The sequence below is a fragment of the Anastrepha obliqua genome, chromosome 2 (assembly GCF_027943255.1).
Source record: "Anastrepha obliqua isolate idAnaObli1 chromosome 2, idAnaObli1_1.0, whole genome shotgun sequence".
Lineage (NCBI taxonomy): Eukaryota > Metazoa > Arthropoda > Insecta > Diptera > Tephritidae > Anastrepha > Anastrepha obliqua.
Window position 1 is genome coordinate 91,595,412 of NC_072893.1, and position 20,473 is coordinate 91,615,884.

At 35.1% G+C, this 20,473-nt stretch overlaps 1 protein-coding gene across 2 annotated transcripts in view; it reads left to right on the forward strand.

Annotated features, from left to right (window-relative positions):
• The window catches only part of LOC129238015 (probable ATP-dependent DNA helicase HFM1), a 57,479-nt gene extending 37,101 nt beyond the window's left edge, over positions 1-20,378 (forward strand). For both annotated transcript variants that reach the window (XM_054873043.1, XM_054873044.1), the window contains 8 exons: positions 7,526-7,754; positions 7,821-7,969; positions 11,520-11,692; positions 11,952-12,049; positions 12,202-12,443; positions 12,811-13,022; positions 13,084-13,184; positions 18,299-20,378. In XM_054873043.1, coding sequence (XP_054729018.1) covers positions 7,526-7,754; positions 7,821-7,969; positions 11,520-11,692; positions 11,952-12,049; positions 12,202-12,443; positions 12,811-13,022; positions 13,084-13,184; positions 18,299-20,310 — 3,216 coding nt within the window. In that variant the 3' untranslated portion in view covers positions 20,311-20,378. The remainder of the gene's footprint in view (positions 1-7,525; positions 7,755-7,820; positions 7,970-11,519; positions 11,693-11,951; positions 12,050-12,201; positions 12,444-12,810; positions 13,023-13,083; positions 13,185-18,298) is intronic.
• Positions 20,379-20,473: the final 95 nt, after the last annotated feature.

Sequence of the window (20,473 nt, forward strand, 5' to 3'; positions counted from 1 at the left end):
AATTTTGTAATACAGAATTTTGTAATAGAGAATTTTGAAAGCAGAATTTTAGAAAGCAGAATTTTAAAAAAGCAGAATTTTAAATAAGCAGAATTTTAAAAAGCAGACTTTTAAAAAGCAGAATTTTGTTTTTAGAATTTTGTACATACAGAATTTCGACACCAACCCAAAAGTTTATAATACGCTAAATCTAATGTTTGTTTTCCTGTAACCAAAGCATCTCCACGAGATTGTTTTCTCATCTCTCTCATCAATGTTTAACAGTGCTCGGAATATCCCAAGACGTGAGAGTGGGGCTCGACCTCTAATGAGGCTTAGAAATTTCCAAAACTTGTTTTTCAAAATCATTTATATTTCAATAAATAATTTATATAAACAATTTTGCATTTCGTACACGGTTTTTACAATTAACATGCAATATATTTTTTAAATATATATTTATACATACATAAATATGTAAATACCTCCATACGCTTTTTCGGTTAAATCTATTAGTTTATATCAAAAGTGTTTACAATAAATAATTAATTAAAAGATGATGACACCATTTGCAGCCACAACCCGGTGCAGTTTTGTTAGTTTTTCATTTATTATTATTATTTTTTAGCTGTAGCGTTTTGTCAAACAAGTCAACAAGTCAACTTAGAAGGTACACATATGCATATGCACATTCATAAATACGTACGAATTCAAATAACCACTCCTCACTGCACCGATATTTAAATTGGTGGCAATCGTGAGCGTTTTAAATGTCAAGATGATGCCTTGCACATGAGATCATTTAAGGCAACACATCGCCACATCACGACATCCCTGCAGGGAAAACTTAAACTAGTGAAACACATTTCTGGATCAAGACTAGTACGATTTCGGCAATTGCAAACCACTCCGAGTTTCTTAGAATTTAATAAATGTACGCTTATTGGCACTTTTCAATTTTAATAGTTAGTTAATAAATTGAGATTCATGCAATCCTGTTTGTACTATGGACCATCTCACGTTTAAAACTTGAAATGCTTTATGTAAAAAATTATTATTTTTTTAATGTGGGTTTTTTATTTGAAAGTATATTATGGAACATTATGTCATTCATTCGGCCGCCGTAGCCGAATGGGTTGGTGCGTGACTACCATTCGCAACTCACAGAGAGAACGTCGAGTCGCGGTGAAACACCAAAATTAAGAAAAACATTTTTCTAATAGCGATCGGCCCTCGGCAGGCAATGGCAAACCTCCGTGTGTATTTCTGTCATGAAAAAGCTCCTCATAAAAATATCTGCAGTTCGGAGTCGGCTTAAAACTGTAGGTCCCTCCATTTGTGGAACAACATCAAGACGCACACCACAAATAGGAGGAGGAGCTCGGCCAAACACCCAAAAAGGGTGTACGCACCAATTATATATGTATATATATATGTCATTCAAATGATTTCCCCGGCTGGCCTTGCCCGATAAACCCAGTTGTTCAGCACATCAAAGTTGGGCGTGAAATGCTCATCTCCTCGGCTGTGTGCACTGTACAAGTCGAGGACGTATTGCTGTATCCAACAGAGATCCAGTTTTATGAATTTGTATTTACAGTTAAACAAGGCTTCGACTTGAGGCTTAAGGCCAAGGTGGATTTATTAAGGTGACAGCATTCACCCAGCTGAATTTTTCACCGTAGGTATGGCTTATGTCAAAATGATATGCTTTGTTTGTATGTATTGGTATGTTTACATTTGCTTGCTGATTTTGACGTGATGGTTGGACCAAACGCAACAACAAATACATGTAGGGTTTTACTTATGTGTGTTTGCTGTCACCTGTAATAAATTCGCCTTGCTTAAGGCTTAAGACAAAGAGAATTCGCAATGTTGAAGTAACAAAAGATTCCCTGAATGTAGGCGGTCGTAGTAATACTCATTAGGTAATTTTTGGCAGTTGTTTTCCAGTGCTACCAAATATGATTTTTATGCCAGTTGGTTCATCCATTCGCCATTCGCTAACCCATGGCCAATCAAAGACGCCTACAATACGTTTATAGTTATGGCTATTGTGGCCTTTAGCTAGAAATTTTTAATATTTCCCAGTACTTTCCGACTAATTTCGTAAACTGTATGAGTTAACCTTAAGTGTATGGCTGAGCATCTCCTTCGATTTGTGGTGCCCTCTTCGATATTGTTCCTCAAAGGGGAGGCCTCAGCAATGTAGATGGTTTTTAAGACAATTATTTTCATGCCAATAAATTCAATCTGAGTTCGACTAATCGAATGATAGTCACGCTCATGTTGCCCACTTGGCTACAGTTTGTAATCATTTAAGAAGAGTGTACAAATTTTTTGTCTATCCGGAGAATAGAAAATTGGACTTGCTGAATGGTACGCCAGACCTAATCTGTCTAAATTAGTACAAGTTCCGCTCTATAAAAAAAAAATAGAAAAACAAAAAAATTCAACGGACAATTTATTTTTACTAACGCCTTTTAGAACTCATCAGTTACCTATTTGGAAAAGAGGGGGAACTCGACCTATTCATCAGCTAAATCCACTAAGAGCGCAATAGTTCGGCACTAGTATATTTCCCTGCGGGGAATAGAAAACGGTGTAACTGCAGCGCAATACCAGCAAATATTGGTTAGCAATGGATGTCCGATGCATCGATGAATATTTGCCTAACCATTTGTACTGAATGTTTGGGTGCATCATTAGCATTAGTAGCATCACTTCGTTGCTTCTGTGGTGTGACTAGGGAGGGTGAAGATGCTGCTGTTGTGGCAACAATTTAATGGTTACATCGCCAGTTAGTTGCATTAAGTTTGGCTTAAAAATGTCTATTTTTGGGATTGTGGCACTTGACGGTCGTAGCGTTGCCTGACAATTGCTGTTATTGTTGTAGTTGTTGTTTAAGTTCTTTGACATTGCAGTTGGATAACAAAAAAGTGGTGTCTAAAATTTCAGTAATTCGTTATTCGCAAAAAGAATGCTAACGATTAGTCTGATTAGTAATTACCATTACAGGTTATATGGTCAAATAACAAATAAACAAGCAAGTGTGCTTGATAGATACTTTTAAATTTAATTGCTTAATTTTATTTTATCGTGTGTATATCTAAATTGAATAAAATATTTTCGTTTTACAAGCATTAATATATTATATACATACTAATGCTTGGAACCAGGAATACAGCAGAGTTACAGAGGTGCATATGTAGAATACCATACTTACCAACGAAAAACTATTAGCCAGAGACTGCTCCAATAAATATAGCTACGCCGTTCTTTCCCAAAACTTCTTACATTCTTGGCTGAAGAGTTGTTATTTAATCAGTTAAGAACGCGTTTTCCGCTAAATTTCTTTTGTGAGCTATATCTTACGAAGTATACACTGCATTACGCAATTATTATATGTAATTATTGTTATCATTGTGAGGCAATTTATTCCTTAATGGATTCAGGGTATTTCTCTGAGCGCAACTTCTTCAACCAATTTTAGTATTTGTAAATTGCTTTTCTGCACAGCTTTTGGTGCAGAATTTATTCCTCTCGAAGCTCTAGGTACTTTAACCTTGCTTGCAGCTTGTGCCTTACTATTTTTGGCACAGTTGCCTTCAGATGGGCTGATTTCTGCAGCGCTTTGTCTTCTGAGCTCTGGAGTACATTTGGCGCGGCACACCAACTTCTTCTTCTTCACCTCCTCTGGCGTTAAGCCTTTTTTGAGATAGCGTAGATAGCATTTGGTGCTTGCGGTAGTCAAAGTAGTAATTTTTTTGGCCTCACTGAAGCTGTGAGTTTGGATGGAAGCCAGTTCAGCAATAGTGATAGGATTAAGGATAGCCTCTTTGGATGTTGAAGCATCCTTGGAACCCAGCCGTCTTGCAAATTTGTTTCCCTTCGACAGTCTTGCTACTCTCCGTTTTGGAGATAGTACCTGGTGATGTAGCACCATTAGATCGGCCAGTTGAGATGCTGTTTGCGGACCTGGTTGCTTTATTATTTTTTCCATATTAAATCCCAAGAGTGTGGGGGAAATCGGGTCCGCCGTGCTATATGTCCTAGTAGCACGGAAAGCCCACAATCACTCACAGAGGTGGGCAGATATCACTGTGGCGCAACATTAAAATACAGCCTGTTACCCTCGACTGCAAATAAGCCCGATGGATAATTGCTGTCCCGGATTGGGGGAGCGGCGTATTTAGTGACATTCCAATCTATTCACGTACCATATTACTCTAACATCTCCAGACTGACCTCTCTCTCTCTCTCTCTCTCTCTCTCTCTCTCTCTCTCTCTCTCTCTCTTTGTAACTGGTGATGCCAGCCGTGTGTTATAGAGTTCCAAAATAGAGGTTAAAAAGGCAATATTCGTTAAATTATTACATGCAACCAAAATGAAAAAAAGGTCTGGTATTTCCTTTGTGCACAGCAATTTTATAAAATTTCTTTTGGCGCAGTATGAACCATTTTCCCAAAAGTATTAGTTGAAGTTTTGAATGTTTTGGAAAAAGTTTTCAGTGCTTTCTGTTAGATGCCTTTAGTGAGTTCTATGTCACGATGTTAATGGAGTCGGGTCATAGTAGTAGTAGTAAAAATTCTTTGACAATTTTGTGTTTGGCGATGACAGTTATTCCAATATGGAGTTAAAAAAGGGAAGTTTCGATACATTCTTCAGTACTACTACGACCAAGACGAAAAATCAGAGCAGGCGGTCACAAAAAATGAAGCTGTTTATGGACCTAATACAATTTCAATGCAATAGTAAATCGATGATTCCAACGATTCCGTTCTGATAATATTGGGGTCGAAGATGATTTACACAGAAGTAGGCCAATCGTTGAAAGCGTCGTTAAAATCATGAAAATCGGGGAGTCGGGCGGGCACTGTACAGAAGATTAGCAAAAAAATGTGTTTGTATCTAAATCGGCTATGTTAATTTTATCGTCGAAATACAGAGAAAATATGGTGATAACTTTTTATTTCACACAATACCGTCTTAATCAAAAAATTAACTAGCTATATGCAGAAATTTAAAAATACAAGTTTATTTCTCCAAAGTTATATTATCGTCTTCAAAGTTTGATCCAGCTCTCGAAAAATTTCTGGAACTCTATTTTCTTGTTCGATGGCATTCGTTTCGTTCTTGGTCAAAATACGAATCACGAATACTGATGACACTGTTCGACGGTGCATTATAATGGTGCAGAATCCACGAGTTATTTTCCCATAAGTCCTTTCGTTTTTGGTGAATTGCTTCACGTAAACGTCTCAGAACGTCCTAATAATAGTCCTTATTAACTGTCCGACCTTCTGTCGAAAATTCGCGGTGTGCAATACCGTGAAAGTCAAGTCTTTGGCGATATTAACGCGGCCTCTTTTTTGTATGAAATTCAGGCTCTTTGGGACCATCTTTACAGCAACACGGAGTCAACTCAAATCATTAACTACAATGTTCTGAACGGATCCATAAGCAATTTTCACGTCCTCTGCCAGTTCTCTGATGGTCAATGATCAACTTTTCTTTCACTTTACTACTATGTTCTCTCTATATGATCATCGATTGACTCACGATCTCTTCTGAAGCGTTCATGGCACTCGTATACGGCTGTTTTTTTAGAGTATCAGTCCTGAAACAGTTTCCCAACATTTCAAAATTTAATACAAACTTGTTGTTGCAAATTCAAATTCATTCATTTTTAAAGCTATAAAAAATCGAAAATATCTGAAGAGGTAGTAGGTAATTACAAATGTCAAGCAATGACGATACAATTTAATGTGGTAAAGTTAATCACAGATGTGGCAACCTAACAAAAAAACAGAACTGAAATCAGTTGACTTCGTGCGTCATCTGGTTCTTGTTCCGGGGACTTTTTGATCAAAGTATAAATATAAGTATATTAATAAAAAATGAGTCACATACATATGTAGGTTTATTTATATTTAATTTAATTTTAATTTAATTTAATTTATATTTAAATTAATTTAATTAAATCTTTGCTCACTCCGCCAACCCTTGCAAAATTTCTAGTGAATTTTTGTAGGAAAAAATTCACTTTTCCGTTAATTTGATACAAAATACTTATTTTCCCTTCACAAATGTCGAAAAAATCATACCCTATGCTTACTTTAAGGGGGGGTAACGTTTTAAAATTTTTTTTTTTGCATTTTTTTTTTATTTGATTTTTTAAATGAAGAACCTTTCAAGAATATTCTATGAAAATTTTAGATGAATCGGAGCAAAACTTACAAAGATACAGCCATGTAAGTGTTGCTACCTACCTGGCTCAACCGCGCGCCATTTGTACTTTAAAGCGTTTTTCCCACAACATACGTTTTCAAAGTCGGTGCCCCTCATAACTTTGAAACTACTGCACCGATCCTTTTGAAATTTTGAACACTTTTTCTGTAGATGTTTTACAAGGTAACGCCGAAGAGTTTTTTTCGAATTTGTTGATACTTTTTTTACGCGAAAATCGTGTTTTTGACTTTGACGTGTTCCCAAAAATCTAAAAATTTTTAATTTCAAAAAACCCTCTCGGCGTTACCCGGAGAAAACGATTATCTAACGAAATAACTTTGGTTTTTTGATTTCAGATGATTTAACACCGAGTTATGAGGGGCACCGCAAAACTACTTTTTTTTGAGATGCGTCCGAATAATTTCTGCCATTGCCGTATTTTTAAATATTTTTCGATGAAAATTTCACAAAATATACTTCAAATGCTATAGTTTTATGTAGTAAAAGATTTGACGAATAAATTTTAACTGTGTCATCAAGAAAAAATCATAAAAATGTGCCTTTTTTTCCATGAATTAACGTTACCCCCCCCCCCCCTTAAACCATTTTTTTACTATTTTTTAAAGTGACCCTGAAATCACCAAACATTTTAATTTTAAAAATAAAAAAAGCAAAGATATAAGTATTATTTTGGAATCATTTGGCGCAGTTTCTAAGTTATAACTTAATTCAAGGATCTTAATTTCGTGCGCCCTTCGAGGGAATTTCAGACATTAGGAATTAGGAGGCGACATAGAACTTTTGGGTTCTCTATTTATGGGATAACATCAAAATTCTCTATTTTAACTTTTTTCTATTTTTATACCTAAATAGACGAAAGCATCCAATGTGCACAATTAAATGGAAATTGTGATTCCACCATGGCTGCACATATTAGGCAGCATCTCTTTTGATTGAAAGATAAAGAAGACTAAATTAATGCGCCTATGAAGACAGCCTTTCATTCAACCCTCTCCTCAAGCTATTTAGCTTACGTAGAGCTTAAATTAATTCACTTCACTTTCTCCATAATAACTGCCTACCCTACATTACTCAATCCCTATGGTAAACTTAAAGATCTTACGTGCTCTGGACTAAACGAAAAACTCTAATTCGCAATAAGATCTATTTGCAATTCAGCAATATTTTTTACCTTGTCTTTCAATCAGCGAATTCAATATTCTCTGGAATCAGCACATTTACCTTTAACTTATAAATTATACTTAGACTCCATTCTATGTATTTGTATGTATGCATTATTTTTACACTATTCCAGCATAAATATGAAACGTTGATGAATGGCAAAATGCCAATCGAATCACATTTACACAAACACCTGGCAGAACATCTCAACTCCGAAATTGCGCTAGGTACCATAAACAATCTCGAGGTAGCTATGAAATGGATGCGCTCAACATATTTTTATGTACGTTCAATGCAAAATCCCGAGCACTATGGCCTAGAAGGAAATATGGATAAGGACATTATTGAACATAAATTGGAAAGTGCGTTGGAATGCAATAAAAGTGGTAATAGGCAAATAAAGTAGGTAATATATATATTTCTTGCAGAGATGTGCTTGGTGCAGATTCAAGATCTTCAGCATGCTGGGCTTATCTCAAGGAACCCTCAAAACGAATTGGATGTAGAAACCAGCAGTTACGGCAAACTAATGGCCAAATATTACTTATGTTTTGAGACAATGAAACTTTTTCGACAGGTGCACAAAAATCACATACATAGACACTTACAGGCATATGTATACTTGGTCGTGCCAAAAGTTTTGTTGCAACTTCGAATAGGGGTAAAAATTTAAGGGGGGGGGGGGGGGGGGGGGGGGGGGTAAGGGATAAACGCTAAAAAAAACACTTTTTTTCATGAATTTATTGTAGCGAAACGGTTCAAGTCAGTTTATTAAAAGTTGTTGCATATTATTAAGTAACATTTCAAGAATATTTGATAAAATTTTCATGTAAAAATATTGCAAAATGAGCGAATGAGAGCACATTTACGTAGACGTCTTTTCAAAAATACATTTTGCAGTAGTCAGCATATCTCAGCGTAGGATCATCTGAAATCAAAAAAATTGAATAATTTACTTAAAGTATGAGTTAAACTTCCCCCCAACGTTTATTTTGACGATTTATTTTCATTTTCAACCATTTGGTAGTCGTTTGAAGTAAAAAGTGATTTTTGACGAAAAAATGCCGCCATTTTGTAGGTGTAAAACCACCTTAATATAAAAAAAAATGCCGAAAAAAAAACGTTGGAGGGAGGTTTTTTATATGTAAAATATGTGTGCAAAATTTCAAAAGGATCGGTTGAGTAGTTTTCAAATGCCAATGACTACGCACTTTAAAAAAAAAGGTTCGAGAAAACCGCGTTTAAAGTTTGTAACGGACTACGCGCGCAACTGCTGCGTCTCGGCAGATGTTTGAGGCGGCTCGGCTTTATGCTCTATAACTTAAAAAGTTTTGCTCGGATTGACTTAAAATTTTAACACGATATTTTTGAAATGTTTTACTACAATAACATGCAAAAAAAAAATCGATTTTTATCCCTTATTAATGGATTTTTTTATTCTATTTAATTAACGAAGTAAAGAAAACATAATTTCAAACTGACTACTAAAACGAAAGAATAATGAAATTATATACACAATTCAATTAAAAACTGACGTCCAATAGGACAGAAAATTCTTTCTTTGAAACTGAAAAATCTGGTAAGTTAGAAATGGAGATCTCCTTAAAATCACGAAGAGCACGTTCAATAGGAGCATTGCAAGCATAATTTATATTGAACCTATTTGGAAAAAAACAGGAAGAGGGTCACGAAGAGTTTTAGAAGGTGTAAAAATGAATACTTTGAAGCAGAAATGGGTAATGTCATCCCTAATAACATTGAAAAGAAGCAAGAGTGCACGAGTTTAGCAAACAGCAGCTTCAATATATAAGGGTCCGTAAAATGCTAGCTATTCCGTCGTACAAAGTCTAAGACTGACTACAATTTTGATAAGATGAAATTAATGTGACAATTAAATAAAGAAGGAATGTTTGAATGATTGAAGTGCAATATAATATATGCTATGCGAAGTATGAAAAATAGGAGGAATTTTGGAAAAAGTGCGATGATAGCAGTTTTTGATATTTAAAGAGAGTCGTGATTTTTGACAGCCCATCACAAATTTGTCTATATTTGCTTGCTGTATGTAGGTAGTATGTCTAATAGAAGCGTGACCGCCATAACTATTTGACCAATTCGGTTCTAATAAACTGCATTGTATGGGCTTATAACATTCTTTATACGCAATATATTATATTAAGTAAAATGTATAGTCACTTCTATTAGCTGTAATGGCCCACATCTTCGCGTCATACTTCATTTAAATTTCTGCGCAAGTTAAGGATGCAATCGGCTCCAAATCAGCTGAATTCGCCTTGATAAATGTTTGACCGTCTTTATTCGTTTTCCTTTGAGTTTTTGCTTATCTACTGCTTAAACCTTTTGAATTAGGTTGGCAATAGGCGACTGTGAAAGCCAATCCAACATTTCAATCCCATTTTGGTGTTTACACTTTACACGACTGCGGCTTCGATGTTTGGGATCGTTCTCTCTTGTAAAATCAAAGGCTAGTAGTAATGATTTTTGGTAAATTTTATTAATCAAAACTGCATACAAATTGGCGGTAAACACAAATAAGTAGCCCCAAGCACGAATCTTAACGATGCTTAACAGTTCGTTATAGTTGTTGCAGTACAACTATTCGCCCAAAAGAAAGGTTCTTCCGTGAATATTAAGTTTACCCAATTCTGTTCTGGCGGCCGCCGTAGCCGAATGGGTTGGTGCGTGACTACCATTCGGAATTCACAGAGAGAACGTTGGTTCGAATCTCGGTGAAACACCAAAAATTAAGAAAAACATTTTTCTAATAGCGGTCGCCACTCGGCAGGCAATGGCAAACCTCCGAGTGTATTTCTGCCATGAAAAAGGTCCTCATAAAAATATTGCCGTTCGGAGTCGGCTTGAAACTGTAGGTCCCTCCATTTGTGGAACAACATCAAGACGCACACCACAAATAGGAGGAGGAGCTCGGCCAAACACCCAAAAAGGGTGTACGCGCCAATTATATATATAGATATATAATTCTGTCCTGAATTTGCCTTAATCCATGCAAATATTTTTTCAATGTACTCCGGAATTTGTAGTATTCTGCATGTAAATGCCCTCGAATCAAAGCTTTGTGTCTTTGTTATAACATCGGTATACCGTTGCACACATTTTTTTGTGAACGTCCTCGACTTCTGCAAATGTTTTGCTGTAAATGCACATGAAACTTTTAGGGCGTGCTCATGGAAACACTGGTTTGCGGAATTTATTTTGTAAAAACAAAGTACGCTTTCTAAATTTCTCACAAAACTTACAAATTGCACAGCGCGTATTGCCAGAAGAATACTCCTATTTAGCAGCTTTTAAATTTTTTTATAACGGAACTCTATGTTTGAATTTTATCGATCATGCTTCTATTAGACAGACTGTAGGTCATGTTGTTATTACTGAAAATATTTTTGAGTCGTAAGCATATAACAGAAAATTAGTGAATAGAATAATTTCATCATTGATAAATAATACAAAGTGCCAGGAGGCACTCCAGAGCAGACAATGAATGCTTCAAAGGAAATACCATCAAATGTGACCACGCAACGCCTTCCGCACGATTTCACCTACTGCAGGAAAATAAAGTGAAATCCAAACGAAGATAATTTCTATACATAATAAAATGTTGTGAGAGACTTTTTCGAAAGCTTTGGAAAAAGTCATGCAAATGCAGTCAACTTTCTGCCTTGCTGAGAAGGATATTCTGCAATGTGCACTAAAAACGGCGAGATTAAACATTGTCTACCGTCGTGGTATGGATATGGAAGACATGTCTAGCTCGCTAACTGTGATTTTCTGCTGCGTCAAGGGATTTCGGTGAATTTGCGCCCGCCCACCGATTATAGCTCTGCTCGTACGAACAATGCTGAGATGATTTTTTTTAACAACGTGAATATTTTACTAGCACTATTTTTGCACTTTTGCAATGTAATCACCGTGATACCTATTTCTTTGTAATCACACTTACGTAAAATTTTAAATCAATAACATGAACAATTGATTTAAAATTGAAAAACCTAATGCTTTCAAAATTTGCAACAAAATTTATGGCCGTACTAAGTAAAATATGTATATTTATAATTTAAGAAAATCACAAAGATTTTTCTTGTTTACAGATACGTGGCGATGAAACACTTTTAAGAATTTTTGAGCTTATTGTGCGTTGCAGAGAATTCAATGAATTCACACTCAGAGTAAATGAGAAACGTCTTCTAAACGCTTTAAACGGCACACCATTGCGTTTTCCGCGTGCAGGGCGAATCAAAACGCGTGAAGATAAAATTTCATGGTATGTAATTTTGTGAACTTAGTACAAGTACATAAAAATGGGAATTTCCGAAAACTCTTATTGTAAAAACACACTAACATTTCTCGATGTGTGTGTGTGTGTACTCTATTCTTTTCACACGGAAGTTAAACGCTTTGAAAGTTGCAAAGTGTTGTTATCGGGTGCCTTCTATTATATTTAATCTGTTAATTATGATTAATTCATTGAATTTAATTTAATGTGTGATAATTTATTTGTTGCTTTTTTTTTGTTTTTTAAGTTTGCTACAGTCGGAACTTGGCAATGTACCGATCGCTTCCCCCACTTTGGCACAAGAATCGGTGAAAATGATACGCATCGGTGATCGCATTGCAAAATGTAAGTATTTTCCATAAATGTAAGCGATTTATTTCTAAGATCTTTTTAGATATGAATTCTTAGCAATATTAACTTTAGACTTTTAAGTATGCAAGTATTTTCATGTGCGCATTCTTCTTCTACTATTCATCTCCTCCTATGCGCCACCTTAGGTTTGTTGGAGTATATGCGATTGTCGGAGCATCAAGCGCATGCATTTGATTTGGGCCGCTACAAGGCGTTACTGCATACCGTGACAATCGCGAAATGCTTCCACGCCAAGTTGTGGGAAAATTCAGAGTATGCAGCGAAACAATTGCAGAAAATCGGTGCCGTTTACTCAGCTCAACTGGTGTACGCTGGGAAAACTACACTGAAATCATTGGAGGCGACAGACGCGCGCACCATTGAAGCGGTAGGTTGCACGAAGGAAGATTATTGCTCTGTTTGCTTGTTAGCTCATAGATATTTACTGTATTTGTAGGTATGTATGCTTGTAATTTGATACACCTATATTACCCATTCAACTGCATGTATGTATGTATGCATGTATGTATGTAAGAACATAGGTAGGTTGCCCATACGGTAGCAATCTGCTTCTCCTCCACTTGTGGCAGTACAATTATTGTGCACAATGACTGCAATCTCCCTTAGCAATGAATTATATTTTTTGCTTTCTTGCCATTTTAACATTTTGTGTATTTTTGTATTTGTATGCATTGTTTGTTTACTTAAATCTCTTATCTTTGCATTTCAACTGTTTTTACTGATTTCATTGGCAGATACTAAACAAATCATATCCCTTTGGCGATGAGATATTACAAAATTTGCAACAGGCTTTCCCTGAATATTCACTACAATTGGAGCGCGATTCGCAAAGTATGTTGCACGTCTGTGTGCGGCAAGTTAATGAGGCCTTCGTTTGTCGTGGCACGAATGCAATGGTTATTATTGGTGATTCGGCGAACCAGTTGCTGCTTTTCATCGAGGATCTGTACTTATACTGTCATTAATTTTTCATTCAAGTATCTATTCTATTCCTATGATATTTACAGTGATTCACTGCTTTTGGAATATGGATGCTTTATGAAAACTATAAAACTGCCAAATCCCGATGTCGAGAAGATACATGCGCATGTCATACATGCAACATTAGGTAAATTTATAATCAATATTAACGCAATTTTAAAAGCTCCCACAAATTCTCTGCTGTGATTTTTTTTATCTCGAGAAAAAACTTTGCAACTACAAATTCGTCTGAAGAAGATTTTTAGTTGATAAATTGGAAGAAGAAATTTAAATAAATTGTGTATTAGCTAAGGAAAGTAAAATTTAACTGAATAAAATAAATTATTGTTCTTTTGAGTAGCTTGCCATAAAAAAGATTTAAAAAACAAAACCAAAAAAACGCATCATAAACTAAAAACCATTTGCGTTCGGAGCCGACACATCTTCTACTCAAATATGAACGAGACGTTATCGATAAAACGGTCCGCGGATGACATATGGCAAAAATAAATTTTTTGTTTTTTGGTAGGACTGTTATAAGCTTACATGGCGAATTTCAGCGTGATATGTCACATAGTTTGTTTTCTGTGCTACTGTAAGCAAGTCAAGCTCGAGTGTGTTCTTCGAATTTAACGATGGAAATTCAAAGAATTTGTTTGAAATTTTATTATTCCAACAAAATTTCGGCTTCAGACGCTTTAAAAATGTTGCAAACAACCTATGGGGACTCTGCTCTATCGCGTGCACGTGTTTTCCAGTGGTACAAATCGTTCAAAGAGGGCCGTACATCAACCCAAAAAACCACGCCAAAGTCGCTCAAAAATTAAGGTTATGCTGACTGTTTTTTTCGATTACGAAGGTGTGGTACACTCGGAGTTCCTTCCGCAAGGCCGATCGGTTAACGCTGAATATTATTTAGACGTTTTAAAGCGTTTGCGCGAGAACATTCGTCTTAAAAGGTGGGACAACAAGTCATGGTTCTTGCATCACGATAATGCACCAGCTCATACATCACGTCTTGTTCGCGATTATTTGAACAAAAATAATGTTAATATCGTTTCGCAAGCACCGTTTTCGCCTGATATGGCTCCATGTGACTTTTTCCTGTTTCCCAAGCTCAAGTTGCCACTCCGTGGAAAACATTTTGAGACAATTGAAGTCATAAAAGAGACTTCGAAGAAAACACTCGAGCTTGACTTGTTTACAGTAGCACAGAAAACAAACTATGTGACATATCACGCTGAAATTTGCCATGTAAACTTTTAACATTCCCACCAAAAAACAAAAAATTTATTTTGGCCATATGTCATCCGCGGACCGTTTTATTGATAACGTCTCGTTCACATTTGAGCAGAAGTTATGTACAAACTGTTTAATAGAAGGGTGACCTGTAACATTCAAAATTAAAAATCTATATGAAAAAAAAAACTTAAATGCAAAATAGGCATACCTTTTCGCAATAAGCAATTTGTTTGTCACAGTTTTGTGAGAAATTTAGAAAGCGTATATTGTTTTTACAAAAGTTACGCATAAAATAACTATTTGTCGCAGTGTTCAAACGATTTGTATACCCACAAACGAGATCTCCGAAAAGATATGATTTCCGAGCAATGAGCCATATTTATTGGCTTTGTATTACCTTGTTATTAATTGAAAATGAAAGAACTCGAATAAACCTGTACTTTACAAATAATGTTTGGCATTTTTTACAAAGGCAATGAACAATGAATGGTCTTAAAAAACTTTTTGGCAATTAACAAGGCAGATTAATCAGGAAACACCTGTAGAGCGAAAACAACAAGATCAATGTATTTTGTTTTTACTTTTGCTTCCTAGATTGCCAAAATCTATAAATAAAGATTGACAGATTACAATAACTTAAACAAAATTTTGGAATTTAGAGACCAAATAAATTGAAAAAAAGAGAAAATTGCAGCCTTTCTGTTGCTGCCTGTTTAATGCATGATTCAATTATTAAAGGTTTGCTCACTAGTGACATTCGATTTTTGACACTCCCTTACAAAAGGTTGCATTTAAGAAGATGAAAAAAGGGGACCAAATTAAATCCTTTTTGGTAAAAATGGTAGCAAAAAAGTATTTTTTTACTTAAATGGAAGCAAACAACGAACGGTTTAAAAAATAAATTTTATTTAATATTTGAATTTAAATAATGGTACAAATATAAGTTATTAGCGGAAGTTACCAAGTCCGATATTAAAACAAAAATTAATTCACTTAAGCCAAGATTTTATTTTGTGAATTAATTTTTAAATTTAAAACCGATCACGAAGTTGCAAAGTTTCGCCAATATGAAACTATTTCGTTAAAAATAAATAAATAATTGGCGCCTACAATTCTGTTAGGTCCTTAGCCGAGATCCTCCTCTTATTTGTGACATGCGTCTTGCGAACTTTTTCATGCTGGTATTGTACTTCGCTAAGCCTCCTCTGGACACTTCATCCATCCACTGTAAACAAGTTCCGTCAATACCAACTTTCTTATAATAAGGTCTGCAATGTTATCGATTGCGTCGGCACTATCCCATTATTCTCCCTGTCGTAACTCTTTGGGAAATGCTCTTTTCAAAACATGAATTCCTTCTAAATCACCACATCATAAGAAATAAAGCTTTTTAAATTATCCTTTTATCGATCTCGGATTACCTCAATTACTCTATCATGTCCTGACTTAAGCGGTATGGATTCCATGTCATACTACCATAGTCCTGGACATACCGATAAAAACTCTTTAGCAGACCATTTTGAAAATGAAATGTTTTTTCTACAAATTTTATTTTTCCTCCACTTTTACTAAACATTTCTAAAGCTAGCAACCAAGTGTATTGCTAAGGGAGCTGATTTGTCAATTTGTTTGGCGAGTCTATTAAAGGTGGTAGCAGCAGGCCGGCTGTTCGGATGTCAGCACAAAATTGAATTACCAAACGTATTTAAATTAAAAATCGTAATTTGAAAATTTAAATTTTGTGATGTATTTAAATTCAAAGGGGCTTTTTAAAAATAAATAAAATAATAAGAAAATGCGCATTTTGTTTCACTCGAGTAATCTGAACGGTTGCAGAGGTCCAGATCATGCCGAACACAACTTAGAGGCAATGATTTCATTTGTTGTGAGCACTTTTCATGTGCAAATACGAGTATTGTATGCTCAGGTACAAAACACAAATTGATAAAATCCGTTCCATCGTCGTATGATTCTATCTCTAACTGCATGCCGGCAGTTGAACGCAGTTCGTTCTCTTGCTAAATATTACCGCCGACAAAGATTTCTATTTTGCGCAAGACACCTAATGCACATAGCAATTTAATCAGAATGCTTGATAACTGCATACATATGTATGTGGATATATATAAATTTGTTATGAATATTTTACAATATTTTCAACACCAATCAATAAATTTATTCTTTTTCTTATTTTGCCTTCACAATTAAATAACTTCTTCGTTTTCTACTTTGACGTGACATTCTAATGTATAAAATGTTGCTTTTGACCTAGTGCCACCACCTTTTGTGAATTTGCTTTGATTGTGGTTTAATACGAGTAAGAATTAGCAGATATTTGTAAAGTTGACTATATTTTCAAGTTTACGAAAAAAGCTTTAAAATAGCTTGAAATAAGAAAAAAACTGATTTTATTGAAAAGCTCCTAAATTATAATAATTTAATAAAAAAGCTCTTCGTTGATGGTGCTTTAGAAGGTAAAATGGATTTTTTGATGATGTATTCTTATTTCTGTGCATCGAGTCAGGGAAGGTTTGTATGAGAGTAATTACAATCTCAGCTACTTTAACACAAACAATATATTAAAAACTATTAGATACTAAATGATAAATATATTAGCCATTTGGTTTTCGGTATGGTGCAATTGTTCGTGGATTCGCGTTGTGGGCCCGTGTAATTTCTTAAGACTACAGACAGAAAAAATGGCACTTACCTCAAATAGACGGTCTTAATATGACAACGGTTTCAAGGCACATCAACGAAAGGGTATCAGCAAAGGACCTGATTCGATTTTTTCATAACTTTATCCGTTCTCTAAATAAAAACAAAAAAAGGGGCCATCAAAAAACTCCTCGTTGATGTGCCTTGAACAATTTAACAAAATTAATCATATCTCATGGGGCTTGCAGCGTTTGCGATGATATGGAATGAATAAGCAGAACGCGTAGCTCAGTCCCTTTTTTGGCTATCGATCTCAATGAAACTTGTAGTTTATTTTTCTGTTCATTCATTTTCTCTAAAAGCTTTACATCTATACTATAAAGGTGAATGTCTGTACGTTGTCCGCGCATCACTACGAAACGACAACACCAAATGACGTACAAATTTTTATAAATTCATATTTTCACCCAATGAAACCTTCATAGGCATGTTTTTATGATGGAACTTCCTTCCCACAGCCCCCAGGCCGCGCCGCCACTCTCATTCGTCACTAATAATCGAATATTTGCTTAAATTTAATCTAAAAAATCTTAGTTTTTCCTGTTTCCCACTATTTATAGCACACTCTAGACTTCATAATCCACATAAGCTGGTCAACTATGACCCAAATGCAAAGTTCAAAAACGGTCTGAGATAGAAAATTAATAAAAATAATTTTGCTTGATATTTTTCTGATTGATTGTTTTGATTTTATTCAGCGAGGCATAGCAACGGATGCCGGGTATTGTAATATTATGCTTGTTATAATAATAAAAAGTTCTTTTCTATGAAATTATTGTTTGTAATTCTTTTATATATTATACATATCCTAAATCCCTCAAAACTACCCCTACGCGAGCGGGGCTGCGGGTTAAAGCTAGTATGTATATAAAATAGACAATATTTGTTTATGAGCTCGGCTACCATCTATGGTTTATGAAGTATTATGTGTTAGGCAGCGTTTATAATTTTTTGGTCTAAACATTTAGGTAGATATTAATATGCGAAATATAAGGTGGCGCAAAATTAATCACCTTATCGGAAGATTTATCAATTTTGCAAACGGCGTTGTACATTAATCGTATTTGACACTTGGGAACTAGACAGTTGCAGTAAATAAACTGGCAAGCAATGGACGCGTAAAGGTCAAAATAAAGATTTCCATTACTCAAACTCAATTTTTTTATTCTAGAAAATAATTATTTAAAAACAAAACTGGATGATTAATTTTGCGCCACCTTGTACAATGTGTGCCTCGTGATTTTTTCGTTTTTATTATGAGATGAATTACCCATTTCTCTACTTTGACACTTCTCATTCCAGTTGGTGTTGATGTACATGAAACGCTAGTCTTGAATGAACACCCCAAAGAATCTATAACTACACCAAAAGTTAAAAAATGTAAAAAAAGAAAACAACAAACAGGAGGTGTTAAGACATGTAACAAAAGGGCAAAGCCAAATTTATCACTATCTGCAATTTGTGATGCTACAATCGACACTACAGTAACAGCCAAAAGTAACAGCTTGTTAAATTTGCAAAGTTTTACGTTTTCTAAGTCAAAAATCAGTAGTGACACTCACGAAAAAGGGCAACAGGAACATTTTATAAGAAATATGGGTGACAAAAATTTGGTTGAATTAAAGAATAATACAGAAATTGAAGCGGTATCGCCGAAGAAATGCGACAATAGTTCTACATTAATTCAAACTAAGTTAACGAAGTATTTCACACAAACGAAGGTCAGCACAAACAAAGCAGTTACGGGATCTACCACTTCAATACAATCAAAACAAAGTGATATACAGTTTGACAAATTAAAGCAGAACCAAGACCAATCAAATATTGATCGAGAATTAACACTTAAATCCTCGTTAAGGGCCACTACACCGGACTTACATGATATTTCCGCATTTCTAGAAACACAAAACTCCAGAACTCATGAAAGAACAGAAAATGTTGATGTTATTGAAACTCACAACATTTCTACACCAATGAATTCACACGCAACGGAAAATGAAGCTTTAAATGAGATACTTTATTCTGCTCACTTGGAAACACAAAATTCAGGAAAGTCTTACGAAATCACGAAAGTATTTCAAACTATTGAAACTGATAAAATTTCAACAATTTTTAACGCACAAGTATTGGGAAGTGAAAATTTAAATGGATTAGAAATTTCCGCTTTCCTGGAGCCGCAAACATCAAGAGCAACTTACCCGGCCACACAGAATGTTAACGAAATTGTAGGTCCCGACTATTCTGAAATATCGGGCACGCAAACGCTGGGCAGGGGTATTTCAAATTCGATGCAGAGTAAATTAGCTAATAGTAGATACTTTTTAAGCAATGAAATTAAGCCTTTAGATTTAACTAAAAAAATAGATTTGTTTCATAGTCAAAATCAGCTAGATCAAGGATATTTCAAGTCTGCTGGCTCAACGGAAAATTTCCCTATTTCGACAGTCTCTGCAGGCAAATGTAATGATGAAATGTGTGGTTTGGACTTGTCGCGCAAGACTATAGACAACTTCAATATGTCTTGGTGTGATGATACTTCTCCTATGAGCATGAGCATCGCTATGAGCAGCAAAAGCTCCGGTTCTTTGAAAAATAGTCCAAGAAGTATTGAAAATTTCTTATTATGCTATAAAATTGCATTGGCCTTTACACGTTTAAAGAACGAGGAGCGCACAATTGTGAGATTCAAAAACATTTATAAACGAATGTGGCATACAAATGAAGCAATAGATTATATAACGGCGAAATTAAGTAATAGTAGAATTAGCCGAGGTGAGGAAAAGAAGTCAATGACGGAACAAAGATCATTATTAACAAGGCGCAGAAGGAAGGATATATTTGTAGGAAATCCGAATAAAAGAACAGAAGTTCCATTAAATTTGGTGCAAGAAATAATAGGGAAGAATAAAGCACAATCAAAAGTAAATGGGATTTCAATAGCTGCTGCCAAGACAGCACAGCTGCTACAGCCAAAATGTGTGCGAATATCTAAAGGCGGAACTACAGTAAAAAAGGTTAGCCAATCCACAAGGCCTGAGACGTCGACTACGTTTCGAAATCCATTTCGTTTGCAAATATCAAATGATACCAATAACAAGTTAACAACAGCTAAACAAATTAACAATGAGGTAATGAATTTAGTACTCGATATGAAATGTAGAGCTATTGACAATCCTGAGAAAATACATCCTCTGGAATTTGTTGACTATAAAGCAATTGAGCGGGAACTTGAACTGAAAGAATCCCAAGATTTGCCGACTATGTCTTTCGAAGAATATTGTAGTTATATACTTCAGTCGCCAACTAAAGAGTAAGTTGAACCATTTTCTTATGTACATCTGTAAAAAACAATTCTTTATTTTGCTATTTCTCACATTGTGAATTCGCGTACATACATATATAATTTGAAACTGAGTTTTTTTTTTATTTTGTTACTCCATTACATTGTGAGCACTTAAAAAAAAAACATCAAGTATA